Source organism: Seriola lalandi, unplaced genomic scaffold, assembly GCF_002814215.2.
Source record: "Seriola lalandi dorsalis isolate HSWRI2012SDOR001 ecotype SW California unplaced genomic scaffold, Sedor1 jcf7180002054469, whole genome shotgun sequence".
Lineage (NCBI taxonomy): Eukaryota > Metazoa > Chordata > Actinopteri > Carangiformes > Carangidae > Seriola > Seriola lalandi.
The window spans coordinates 1,229,793-1,243,729 of NW_019525022.1; the positions used below are offsets into that span (position 1 = coordinate 1,229,793).

Here is a 13,937-nt window from a genome sequence, read left to right on the forward strand (position 1 = left end):
TTCCTCATTGAATCCAAAGATTTGAGGCCCCTTCTGACCCTCTCCCCCACCTCCCTTTGATAAAGAACCAAGCATAGATGACAGGAGGAAACAATGAAAGACTTTGAAGATTCAGCTGGGGCCTCTCTCTCTCTCTGAGCACACTCAGAGTAAGTTATTTCCAAATGCTTATCCTAAGTCAGATTATGCTGAAAACCCTGCTAATGGTTAAACTGTGGAAGAGACTTAAGTCAATCTGATCTAAGATCTGTAGCAGGGTCTGCCTTGCAGAGCGTCACCAGAGACCAGTGAGTGGGGAGGAGGAGCAAGACCAAAAATTCCAATGTATGTCCCGCCCCCTGTGCACCCTCTCAGCCAATCGCCCCCCCTCTCTACCAACAGCCTTTGCCCTCATTGCTCCAGAGCAGCCTGAGCTCGGCCAATCAGTGGGCTCCTTCACTGCTTACATCACTAACTAGCCAGTTCCCTCCAGCAGCAGAGCTTCATTTTCTGATCTGCTTTTGTGCTAAAATGGAGGCTGGCCTCTCGCCCTGAGTGGATCGCCTTCCTGGTTGAGGTTTAGATGTTGACATGCAATAAATCTGGAGACAGGATGGTTGTGGATGCACCTAATTCCAATGGGCCCTTTCAGCCGGTGGCTCTTATGCACTTCAGAGGTACGTAAGGACAAATTATTCTTCCTGTATTGTCCTAGGGAATTAAGGAGAGAGAGAGAGAGAGAGAGAGAGAGAGAGAGAGCTGTGTGTTCCTGTGCTCCTGTTCCCCTCCACTGGTTACTGCTTGGTTAGTCAGCATTCAGACGTTTGAGATAAGATCATTGTTGCTGTGTTTTGGAAAACAGCTCAGTTGTATTTGAAAGGGAACTGGGGAAAGGTTGTTTGTAAGGCTTGTATGCATAGCTGTGAGACACGGGAGCTACATAAAAATCTGGTTTTACTAGCTAGCAGCTCTCTCTGCCCATCCCCCCGCCAAGCTAGTGATGTCAAAGGAAGTGAGGTCATAGCCTAGGGAAGGGTCTTCTCCTTAGTTTTTCATGTGTTTGATGGTAATTGTGTGCTTCTTTAGTTATATTTGCAAGTGTTAACCGTAGTCCTCAAAGAAAAGCTAAAGAGGAATCAAATCTTGGCTGTCCTCCTCACCTCCCTGTTAGCTGCTCTACCCAGCCCAGCATTTTTGTCACACTCCAGTTCATCTGGGCACAAATTGGTCATAGTGTGTAGGCTTTAGACAGCCACTGCTCTGCAGCAGGCAGCAGCCCCCTTCTCCATCTCCCCTCCCTTTTCCCTTGTTATCCTCCTGTGAGCGACATGCTTAGGCACCTTCGAGACATTTTTTCTCAAAACAAGGCACAAGGAATGAAATCTCAACGTGTCTCCTAAGTGCAGATCTTTGTCAACAAAGCGCCGCTGTCAATACGACCCAGCCATCTTTGTCACAGCAGAGCAGTAATGTTTTAGGATTACAACATCGAGCTCGGCTTCTTAATATGTGTACAATGCACTCAGTCATGTTTGAAAGGCCCAGCCTGTTACCACTGTACTCGGGTGCAGCCCGGCGTTAGATGAAGCCTTGGGCAATTATTGATTACACTCTATTGAGCCACAGAGGCGACTGCCTTGAATGACAACTCAGTGTTAGGGAACAATCAGACTCTCTGCCTCTTTCCTCTCATTGTGCGGCCTTATCATTATAACCCTGTTCACACCAAATGTCCTATATCCAGACCTTTCCAGATTGACTCTAGATACAGTTGAGAAAATATGCAGTTTATACATTGCATTTGAAAGTGTCTCATTGTAATGTTTGACTAACCACTTAAAAGCAGTTTTCACTTCACTTCTCACATTTGAAGAAACTGAAACTACTACTAAGCAAAAAAATTACATTTGTTATATATGTGTGCAGGATTGTGGTGTCTCACCCCAGGTATAGACTTAAAAACCATCATTCATGTTTGTTAAGTATTTTTTAGATCTTGACACACACTACACTACAAATTAGTGGGTGGCCCTTCAGTGTTGTCAGGAGTGGATTCACATTCACACTTATCCTGTTTTGACACACGAATCCCAGACCAGCTCTGGGTCAGTCTCCACATCTCAACATTTCCTCAGTATGCTATAGATGCATTCATGCCTGTATTTAGCCATCTTCACATTATCAGAAATCAGTCTTTTTTTTCTTTTTTGAGTTGCAAGATCTCATTTTAATAATAAGTGCTGTGGAGCGCTTCTCGCCATCATTAGTCATGGGGGTCTGCAAATTGCTGCTGTGAATGTGTCTCATGTGTGGCAATAATGCATACCTTAAACTATTTCCAAACAACAATGGGCGGCGATCCAGGACCTTTACTCTACAGCATACAGAATATGCTGAATGCATTCTCAGGTGTTGCTTACAATGCAGCCTAAACAGTTTTAATGAATGAATGCTTATATGCCATCACAACTGCAACACACTGTCCCTCTACATATCTATAAATAGTAATCAGTCAATGTTTACATTGATCATAACATGCTGTCGATAAAGCAGATTGCCAAACTAGTTCTAACTCCAGACTAGCAGCTGTTCATTTGACCTATTTACAGAGAAAAAGTGGAGACTGTTGTTCCAATGTGACTCCAGTTATTTATTGTCTTTGTTTTGCACAGGGGGGCATTAAGATAAATCTTTTTCTGTTCTCTCCAAAACACGATACTTGTGTGTGTGTGCATGCGCATGCTTGTTCTCCTAAGGCTTCTGTTAGTTACATTAATAGAAGTCACATTGTGCTTAACATCAATTTTGAGATCTCAACACTGGGCCTTTATCTGTTACACAACAACCCGCTGGGTATTTTCGGAGTGTACAGAAACTTTATAACGCAGGCAGACAGACTTATGTAATAGGAGCAACACAAGTCTGACACGGTCAGGGGTGCAAGGCATGGCAACACATTCCAGTCCAGCTTCATGTCCCAGTGCAACCAACTTACAAAATATGTTACAACACAAAAGTCATGCCAAGCGGAGAGAAGGCGCACGGAAAGATAACAAACAAATACGTGAATATTACTCTTGTTGACCTATCAAGCCTCATTCTAAAATGTGCTACGTCCACTTAGGAAACCAATTCTTTGCTGATTTAGACCAGATAATAATAATAATAATGATAAATGTCTTCGACGAACCTCTCTCTCTCTCTCTTATGTGTTTTAAATCAGGAGTACTGGCGCTCGTAGTGTTTTCCTGTTGTGGCAGCGACAGCCCCACTGGCCGTCAAATCTTTATGGAAATGGCCGATAATGGCAGCTCACACACTTACCCTCTCTCCTCTGGAATTCCCAACCTCTCACTGTCATCAAGATAAATTGGCCGACTTGAAACTGACACTGCAGAAGTGTGGTGTTTGTGCGTGTGCGTGTGTGTGTGTGTGTGTGTGTGTGCGTGTGTGTGTGTCCAAGCCAAGTCTCCATTATGTCTGAATAGGATATCTCTCTTCTTACCTAGAATCTGCCTGTTTGCAAGAATGTCAAGCACGTGTGTGTGTGTGTGTGTGTGTGTGTATATGTGTATATATGTGTGTGTGTGTGTGTGTGTGTGTGTGTGTGTCCTCTATTCGTTTTATGGCCTTTGTCACGCTTTGAGTACATTCACTGAAACTAAGATATGAGCAAATAGGTTTAGCTGCCCATTATTTCCCTAAAAGTTGCTCCTTCTTATTACACACCTGCACGACTGAATTGGCAGAAACTTATGCCAGTTTGTAAATTTGCTCATTACTTTCAGTCTAATTAAGACAAGATGGACGGCAGCAATGTAACACAACAGAATTATATGGTTTTCTACATTTCTGCAATCATATACCATGTTTGCAGCGCTCTGTTTGCCCTCATCAGTCGGTTATTTTTTATGCATTTTCTTCATCTGAACCCTGTGCCAAATTCATAAAACATTATTTGTCTCCAAATCTAATTTGCTTATCTCAGTAATTGGAAGCCTTCTGCCCACAGGTTACAGTACAGTCACAGAAGAAGAATGGAATTCATCTACTTTCTGTTCTCCTCTGATGTAAGCCATGTACTGACGGGGGACAAATTAAAGGAAAAACCAACATTAAGTGTCTTAAGGTGTTGGGCCACCAGAACAGCCTCAATGTGCCTTGACACTGATTGTTCAAGTCCCTGAACTCTACTGGAGGGATGAGCACCATTCCTCCAAAAGATATTCCCTCATTATAGTGATTTGATGATAGTGGTGGAGAGCGCTGTCTTAACACGTCAGTCCAGAATCTCCCATAGGTTTTCAATTGGGTTGAGATCTGGTGACCGTCAAGGTAACAGCATATGAGTCACATCATTTTGATACTCATCAAACTATTCAGTGACCTCCCAATGCCCTGTTGATGGTGGCACTGTCATCCTGGAAGAGACCACTCCCATCAGATTAGAAATGTTTCATCATAGGATAAAGGTGATCACTTAGAACAACCATTTATTGATTTGCAGTGATCCTTCCATCTAAATGGACAAGTGGACCCAAATTATCCCAACAACCCCCCCCCCCCCCCCCCCCCCCCCAAAAGATAACACCGAAGAGGTCAAGCATTGTACCATTCTCTTAATGTACGCCACACATGCACTCGCCCACTTGTGGAGAATATGCTGAAGGATGACTCATTTGATCATATCACTTTTGTTCCACATCTCTGTAGTGTAGTGCCCATGGTTATTTGCACCACTCAACTCTTAAATGTGCATTCATCTTTGTAATGATGGACTGTTGTTGCTGACACAGTCTGATCACGTCCTGCATAGACAGTTTCTCACCTGAGGAAGAGTTGCTCCTCTCTTTTTCCTTACACATCACACATAACTTGCGAGCATCACGCTCATCACATTGTCCGATCCTATTTACAGACGTCTTTCCCATTCATCTAAATGCAGACGTCACTTTAGTCACTGTTCCTATTGAAACTCAAACACTAGACCATTGAGTAGCCTTTGTGACTGAGGCTCCTGCCATCCAGGCCCCAACAATGAACTCTCTTTCGAAGTCACTTAGATCTTTTCCTCTTTCCTCTGCTCACCATTTTTATACTTGCCACAGAGCATGACTGGATGTTAATTGCTTCACTGTACCATGCAGTGTGTCTGTGTGGAAGCATCTGCATTCGTTTGCATGTTTCTCCACTTGTTTTCCTTTATTTGTCACTCATCTGTATATAACTGATCTAATTCAGCTCACCCATGGCGCCAACATCCTCCTCGTGTGCCAACAGCCTCCGAGCCTCAGTGCCAACCCCATTGTTAATGCCACACCCTTTACTGATTGGTAATTATAGGGTATAGGAACCACAGTTTTTACTGCACGGGATTGATTTGTCGAGCTTTAACACCGTAGATGGTGGTGATGCTGTGCTATATATATGGATTTATTTTATACATTTTTCTCACTTCAGTGCCTTACACCTTCTGTTGTAGCTGTGGATACCCATGCAGGATTTCTTTATTTAGGGTTGAATTTCAGAGAATAGCGATTTACAGGAGGCACTTGTGGTTGCAGAAATATTTCAGTGTAAAGCCACTGTAGGTGTCATATTCTGTACGCATGTGTGTAGGCCACCTGAACTGAACCTAACCTAACCCCCCGCCCTCTATCAAATACAGAACACACTTTATCAGGAGAGACATGAATGAAAGCATGAATATGAGTCTAGCAAACTAACCGCATTTACGTCTGTTCTGATGGCGCATTGTAAGTCACCAGCCACCACATGAGAGCATCTTGATCTGACAGACCTCTTATCAGTGTCACACGCAGCTGCCTCTGTCAGTTACATTAACCCACACCTGGAGGGATACTGTGACATCACTGTTTTTTTTGTTTTGTTTTGTTTTGTTTTTAATAACAGCTCCAGGTGAGGTAATACAGATTCAAACCTTCCATCAGTCAGTCAGGGAAGGAACTCTTCTCTACCCTGAGGTTATTAAAAGTTTTATGATGTTTGGCATTTTAGATAAGAATCTTTTAAAAACATGTCCCTTTATCTAATCCATAAATGGAAGTAGGGGCAATTGTGAAATGTCATTCTAATTATGGATGATACAGCTTTATTTGCATTTTTTTTTGCATTACATTGCCAAAGGCACTGGGTCATTTAGCCCCCCCCCCCAAAAAATAGTTGTTTTAAACAGTTTGCAGTATCATACAAAGCTACTCAAAGTCACAGCATCGTGTGTTTTGCTTGTACAGATTGTAAATGAAATTGACTGCGCCATAATAGCGATTTAATTGGGTAGCTGAGGGACGGGGAAGACGTTTCCTCATTTGCGACAAGCGAAGACAACGCCAAACATTGTAAGAAAGAGAAAGAGAAACACACTACATCAAAGTTGTGTCACATAACTACATAATTATGGTGTCACTGTGTGTTATTACTGCGCCACATGAGCAGGTAGGAATTTAGTAATGGTGGTTTCCTCTTTATCTTGTCATGCATGAACTGTTGACTTGCAGAGATTGTTTGTTTACAGGCCTGTGCTCTTGAGTACTCGGGCAGAAATGAAGTGAGAAAGGAAATCCTCAAATCACCATGGACAAAATATAATGACGGACTTAAATAGCTAGGTTTTCTTTATGAATATAACTTTGTGTGACTGTGACCGTTCACCTAGTTCCCAAATCCATCATCCTCCATTCCCTCTCCGTCCTGTGTTTTGTCCTCCTCTCTGCTCTGTTGTTATCCCCCCCTGGGCTCTAACCATCTCAGCCTTCCTCTCAATGCACTTAAGTCTTCATGACTCATTTGCCAGTCTAAATCACTCTCTTGCTACCTCCTGTTACTTTCTTCCATCACATTGTTGCTTTAACTGTCATTCTTGACAGTTAAACCGCCCCCTCGTTTCTCTTGTGACCCCTCAGTCTTTGAACATGGCTCCAATCTCCGATATTCTCAAGCACAACATTTCATCACCACCTGGTAGCCGTGTTACGCTTTCAACTCTCTCTCTCAGTTGTCCCAGGACTCATTCCGCTCTCTTTTTTTCCCCCTTTCACCCACCTCACTTTTCTTCTTCTTCTGTCTTTCTTTAGATGTGGCCCCCGCGGAGCAGGAGAAGCTCTTCATCCAGAAGCTACGACAGTGCTGCGTTCTTTTCGACTTCCTGTCTGACCCGCTGAGCGACCTGAAATGGAAGGAAGTGAAGCGGGCGGCGTTAAGCGAAATGGTGGAGTACATCACCCACAACAGGAATGTCATCACAGAGCCCATCTACCCGGAGGTGGTGCACATGGTCAGTAGAGCTGGGGGTGGGTGGGTGGGGGGGGTTATGTTTGCAGTTAAAGCTGAAGATGAGGGTGAAACTTGGGCTGAGAATAGGGGCAGGCTGTAGCTGCAGGACGGACAAATAGTGGGTTCATGTCCCAGCCGATGTTTGTTTGTGATGTGAAGTTCTTTTTCCTCTTGGGGCTGGCTTTCTTAAAGTATTAAGTTACAGTCATCTATTCAATCACCTTTTATGAAATATGTTTTTATAAGTAAAAACTGCAAAAGATTTGCTTCACAAATTTGCAGCTTTGATGATTTTCTTTGTCATATATGTTAGTAAAGCGAATATCATTGGGTTTTGGCCTGATGGTTGGAAAAAATAAGTGATGTGGTGATTTTGAATTGGGCTCTGGGAAATTATAGTGGGCATCTTTAATCAATTTCTGATATTTTACAGCCAAAACGATTGATTTTATCTCTAAATTGCCCGTAATTGTGAATGTGAGCCTGAGCGGTTGTTCGTCTCTATATGTCAGTCCTGTGATAATCTGTCAACCTGTACAGGATGAACCCTGCCTGCAACCCTTAAGGGATAAGAGTCTAGCTAATGGATGGATGGATGAAGAAGAATGAAAATAATTATTAGTTGCAGCTCCAATCTGAGTTTTTGTTTGCTTTCCTTTTCTTTTTTTAAACTACATGGTGAATAAGAAATTCTGGTGTTGCCATTTAAAATGAAGAAGGCTGAAGCCTCTGGGGAATTGGAAAAATATATTATAGAGAGTAGAATATTTTTCTACTCTCCAGTGCCAATTGATTCAACCTCCACTCACATGAAAAGCCTTTTCATTACAAGAGGGTCTTTCCCTGCAAAGGACTTTCCACTACATTTTTAGCAAAGCTACAGTGGTTTGTTTGGAATCTGTGCTTTTACTTTTGATTTACGACAACTAAACTCAAACAAATCTGAGCAAAACAATATTATCATGATGACATACACTTTGTTTATCATCACAATCTTTAGAGAGCAAAGATACAGAAATGGCGCTATAAACATGATGAAAACACTGACGTTTTAGAAAGCTACTCCTCCCTCACTGCTATTATCTTTTCATCATCGAAAGCCAACAGCAGAATTGCTATAATCACGGTTATGACATTTCCATTTACAGGTTCTATTGTGGAGTTAATGCACAGTCATCTCCGCAGCCTGTTCTGGGTTAAAGTGCAGCGCAGCCTGGACAGTCTATCTACCTTGTAGCTTGTCTTTTCAAACAAGGCTCCCAGTGTTTTAGTAGGCCACCTGCAGTGTCCCATGATCTGCCTGGCAGGGAACAGCAGCCCACAGGGGAGTCAGTTGACACTGTGAGAGACCAGAAACACAACACACTTGGATTATTGTGAGATAAACCCTTGGAGGCCAGTTGCAAAGTTAACATTAACCTAAAAAAAAAAATTTTAAAAAGTGAACTTAGCAAACCTAAGATGGGACATTTCATAAACATTTAGACTTTTAACTAAAATTTTGTTAAATTTGTTCTAGACACTGGGGCAGTGGTGAATCAAGAAAAACCAAATGATGAAATGTGACACTAACACGTGTTCCTAATCGTTAAACACAAGGGGCCAGGAGCTGAATAAATTAGCTGTACTCCTCATATGATGCCAGCATTTATAATCAACCTTTAAGCAAACTTTCCACAAGCAAGTGCATCTAGTATATGACTGCCTCTGGCTTTGAACTGACTCCATGTGCTTCAGACTGTTTGGAGACTTGCCCCAAAGGAGGCTGTGCGGTATGTCCTGGGAACAGAGATGCAGCTTTTACTTCATTTGCACAGATTGTTTTAAAACAGTGCAATGTTCAGGCAAAGTAGAGTGAAACTCAACAGGGTTTATGAGATGAATTAGCTTCCTTGAAAAGAGTCGAATTCAGTCAAACAGTTAAAAGAAGCAGTCATTTGGTGTGGTTTCACTGTTGGTTTGACCATATGTCATGACGGTAAACATTTATTCACACGTGGGAATCTTCAGACAGGAAGTTCAGGTCTTGCTGTATGTTTGTTTTATTTTTTTTTTCTTTTATGAAAAACATTTTGTAACCTATCCTAACCTAACCTGGGTAGAGCCATTGGCTGTTTTTTTTTTTTTTTTTTTAAACTTAAATTAAAAAGCATGAACTATGGCTCCGGGTTATTAAAACAAAAGGAAGTTGACATGAATAGTGCTCTGTTCGGGGCAATAAAAATTCAGGGTATCATTTTTGTTTCTCTTCTTCCAGTTTGCAGTGAATATGTTCAGGACATTGCCTCCATCGTCCAACCCTACTGGAGCCGAGTTTGATCCAGAAGAAGATGAGCCGACACTTGAAGCGGCATGGCCACACCTCCAGGTTGACATTTTAATCATTGAATCATTTGCAAAACAATGAGCGGTTTATAAATGGTTCTTCTCTGAGCATGGCTGAAAACAGCCAGCGATCACCATGTAACTGCACACCCAGAACTGAAGTACACAAAACCGCTTGAAAATCGTGTACTTGATTACTAAACTACTTCTATGCACTCTTTAACTTCATTTTGCATGAATTCCTTCCCAGAATTCATTTTCATCCCTTTGTTTTTGTCTTGTGTGTTTCTGTTGCAGCTCGTCTATGAATTTTTCCTTAGGTTTTTAGAATCGCCCGACTTTCAGCCTAACATAGCGAAGAAATACATCGACCAGAAATTTGTTATGCAGGTAAGAAAAGAATATTTTGGCAAATTCTCAGACTGTATAACAGCAAAAAAAAAAAAAAAAAAAAACCTAAATTACAAGACACAGTTTTTCATGGTGAATTTCATTGTGGTAACATTTCACTTTTCTTGGATTGCAGCTCCTAGAACTATTCGACAGCGAGGATCCCAGAGAGAGAGACTTCCTCAAAACCACCCTCCACAGGATCTATGGAAAGTTCCTGGGGCTGAGAGCGTACATCAGAAAACAGATCAATAACATTTTCTATAGGTCGGTGCAGTTCTCCCACTGCTCTGTTTGTTTTTAATCATGTATACAAAGAGGAATGGTCAACATCTGTTTTGCCACTAAAACCAGTTCCTGTTTGTTCTCACAGGTTTATCTATGAGACAGAGCACCATAATGGTATAGCTGAACTACTGGAAATACTTGGAAGGTATGAGCCTTTACTGAAGTTACAAGTTTTGTTGCATGCAGCTGTAATGTCTTTGTGGCTTTTATGCTACTTTTATATGATGTCCAGTGGTACTTGTTCATTTCTACTGATGAAACAATCATCACACAATAGAACAAACCATGAAACGGAATTCCATTTAATTTTGTTTTTAAATGTGAACATTTCCTTTAGTATTTTTTTTTTGTCATTCTTTACCAGCTATTTAATCATGCCACACTGTTTCCTAAATGTTCTGATAATTCCATTGTCTTTTTATTTTACAGCATAATTAATGGATTTGCCTTACCACTAAAAGAAGAGCACAAAATTTTCCTGTTGAAGGTTTTATTGCCTCTGCACAAAGTCAAATCACTCAGTGTCTACCATCCACAGGTAAGTTGAGTGCAATGTTTGTTTTTTTGTTTGTTTGTTTGTTTGTTTGTTTTTTTAACTGTGGAGCTGTTTGGAAAGAGCGATATAGCACATACATTATTTACCTCGTGTATTTAAATATTCTTGTCCGGACCTGCTTTAAGTACCCTCATCCACTACTGCAGGTTTTGTCAAAAACTGGTGTTGCGTGTTCCAGCCTGTCTGTGCCTCGGGCATCCCGTGTCCCCTGCCGTGTTACCTTTTAGTTTGCTTGTACATAAATTCAAATACTTTGACAGTTTAACAATCTCTATTTGTTTGTGTTTCGCAGCTGGCTTACTGCGTGGTGCAGTTTTTGGAAAAGGACAGCACTCTAACTGAGCCGGTATGTCAGATAAAAATGTGGTAGAATAATTATAATTTCTTTGCTTAATACTTCTTGCTGAGATTCCTCCTTTTGGGCCCTAATGTAATGTTTTAAAGCACACGTTTAGCTATTTTTGGACTTGTCTTGCAAGATTATAAATTCCTACATTAATTTTCTTGGGTAGTTCTTTGTCTGATATTTACTTCTTTTTAGCCCAGAAGATTCTTTCTCTTTATCTTACCTGAACAGTTATTCAACATAATCATTATCCTTCTCCAACATCCCAACAGGTGGTAATGGCTTTACTAAAGTACTGGCCAAAGACTCACAGCCCCAAGGAAGTGATGTTCCTGAACGAACTGGAGGAGATCCTGGACGTCATCGAGCCCTCTGAGTTTGTTAAGGTGCAGGAGCCCCTGTTCAGACAGCTGGCTAAGTGTGTCTCCAGCCCCCACTTCCAGGTAAACGAGGGGTATTCATAATATTTCAATCATTACTCAAGGAATTTTAAGTTATTCAAGCACCTGACGGACTGAGGTGTTTTGTCGATTGTTCCCTGTAGGTGGCGGAGAGAGCCCTGTACTACTGGAACAATGAATACATCATGAGTCTGATCAGCGACAACGCTGCAAAGATCCTGCCGATTATGTTCCCTGCTCTGTACCGCAACTCGAAGACCCACTGGAACAAGTAAGATACTAGAGTTGAGCATCTCCGCAAAGGCCGTGCTAATGTCCTTTTAACACACTGTATGTGCTTCACACTGCATTTAACACCAGTCTACCACAACACACGCCCGACAAAATAGCTCGCATAGTGTTATCTCAAGTGTGTGTAGATGTGTATATATATAGAAAGGGTTTGGTCACAGAATGTGAAAGCACTTCATCAGATGTATTTATCATAATGACTTTCTAAAAGGCTGCTTCACATAACCAACAATTCCTTTTTTATTACTGCACCTATTGCTGCAAATCAGCCTTTTATACACGTTTGAAGCAAGACTTGGAAATAATAGTTCAATATTTCAACTCAAGCTGCTTCACATTAAAAATAAAATATGTGTCACAATCAAGAGTTCAAGGCTTTATATTTTTGTCAGTAACTGTCAGTCTTTGATAGTAATCGAGGTTTGATGCTGAGGGGCTAAACTAGCCATTACAGTAATGCTTGCGTTTTTACAAATTTGACCTTTGACTAACTGTGTGTGTGTGTGTGTGTATGTGTGTGTGTGTGTGTGTGTGTTCACACAGGACCATCCACGGCCTCATCTACAATGCTCTGAAGCTTTTCATGGAGATGAATCAGAAGCTCTTTGATGATTGCACACAGCAGTTCAGGGCTGAGAAAAACAAGTAGGCAGCAGCAACACGGACAAGACTCTTCTCCCACTCAATTAAAGTCTTTTTTTAAAAGTGATGTCTGAGTGACACATAATTGCAGTCGTTCCTTAAAGGCGGCGGCCGAATTGTTGTGTTGGATTTCACATTTAATCAGCAGAGTGGAACAGATTAATGACAGGAGGTTTTGGTGCTTTGTCCAACAGAGAGAAGGCAAAGTCAAAAGAACGTGAGGAGGCTTGGATCAAGATCGAGAACCTCGCCAAGTCAAATCCACAGGTGAACAGTGTGTGCAATTCTTTAAACTCATCTGCCCCCCTCCCCACCCCACCCCACTACTAAAGTGTGTGTGAGTGTGTGTAGGACTATATAATATGAAGTAAGTGTCTTGCGCTTCCTGTTGCTGAATTGTAGTTCCTTTCCCATCTTGTCCTGTTAGGTTTGCTTAGATGTTTTGATGTAATGTTTTCCAAATTCCTCTCCTGGTAAGGATGGAAACATTTTGAAGAGTGCTCTAAACATGTGCTTAGTTGTGGTGCATGGTATGACAGGATCCCTGAAAGTCTTTGACTCAAGAGTAACTTGCTTTTTATATTTCTCTGTCCCCTTCCTAGAACTGATTTTATCATTACACCGACATTATTAAAGGACTATTTCAACATTTCAGGAAATACACTTATTCACTTTGTTGCTGAATGTACGACGACCATCTTAATACCACTCTCATGTCTGTACAGTAAATATGAAACTACAGCTACCAACAAGGTTAGCTTAGCTTAGCACAAAGACTACTGCCTCTGTCCAAGCAAAAAAAAAAATGTAATTGGCAAAATGTCGAAGTATTCTTGTGCAACAAAAGTGGCAACTGACGACCTCTTAACTTCATTTTAGAAACAAATGGCTTTTTCATAATCACCACTTGCTCTAATTCCAATTAAATCAGCACTGATAATGTTTTTAGTCATTTCTAGTCCTACCTCAACTAAAGCACATTACCCTGACAACCACAGTAGATCAGTTCCTTATTTTAATTAATTCATTCAGAGCCTCTTGATTCATTCTACTTTGCATGCGACTGAAAGTCTTTTCTCCATCCCCTTTGTGTTTTTTTTTGTTTCTGTTTCCCTTTCTTTTCAACATAGTTCTCTATGTATGTTGATTCCTCTGACCTCAATAGTCCTGTAGCAATGGAGACGGATGTCCCTTTGATAGAAGATGTTCAGAGGTTAAAAAAGACAGTTGAGGAGGGCGCGACTCAGGTAAACCTGACTTTCTCTCTGTCTCTGTTCATCTTTCCTCTTATAATCACTCCATACATTGATAAATTTGTGTATTACCAAAGCTTGCAAAGTCTTCTAACTGAAGCAATTTGCACTACAGGAATTATCACTTTATACAGTGTGTATTAAATATAGTCTGTTTTATTTTATTTTAAGTA

General features: G+C 41.2%; 1 protein-coding gene across 2 annotated transcripts; it reads left to right on the forward strand.

The window, feature by feature from the left end:
• The first annotated feature begins 477 nt into the window (after window positions 1-477).
• LOC111658894 (serine/threonine-protein phosphatase 2A 56 kDa regulatory subunit gamma isoform) lies at window positions 478-13,913 on the forward strand. 2 transcript variants are annotated; one of them, XM_023411588.2, is made up of 13 exons: window positions 478-656; window positions 7,074-7,273; window positions 9,530-9,640; window positions 9,895-9,987; window positions 10,124-10,254; window positions 10,361-10,420; window positions 10,705-10,813; window positions 11,124-11,177; window positions 11,450-11,620; window positions 11,722-11,849; window positions 12,413-12,514; window positions 12,706-12,778; window positions 13,642-13,913. In XM_023411588.2, exons 1-13 carry the CDS (start codon window positions 563-565, stop codon window positions 13,906-13,908), a joined length of 1,593 nt encoding a protein of 530 aa, XP_023267356.1. In that variant the 5' UTR covers window positions 478-562; the 3' UTR covers window positions 13,909-13,913. The 2 variants fall into 2 exon arrangements, with proteins under 2 accessions (XP_023267356.1, XP_023267357.1); XM_023411589.2 differs by having other exon boundaries at window positions 479-656; window positions 13,677-13,881.
• The last annotated feature ends 24 nt before the right edge of the window (window positions 13,914-13,937 follow it).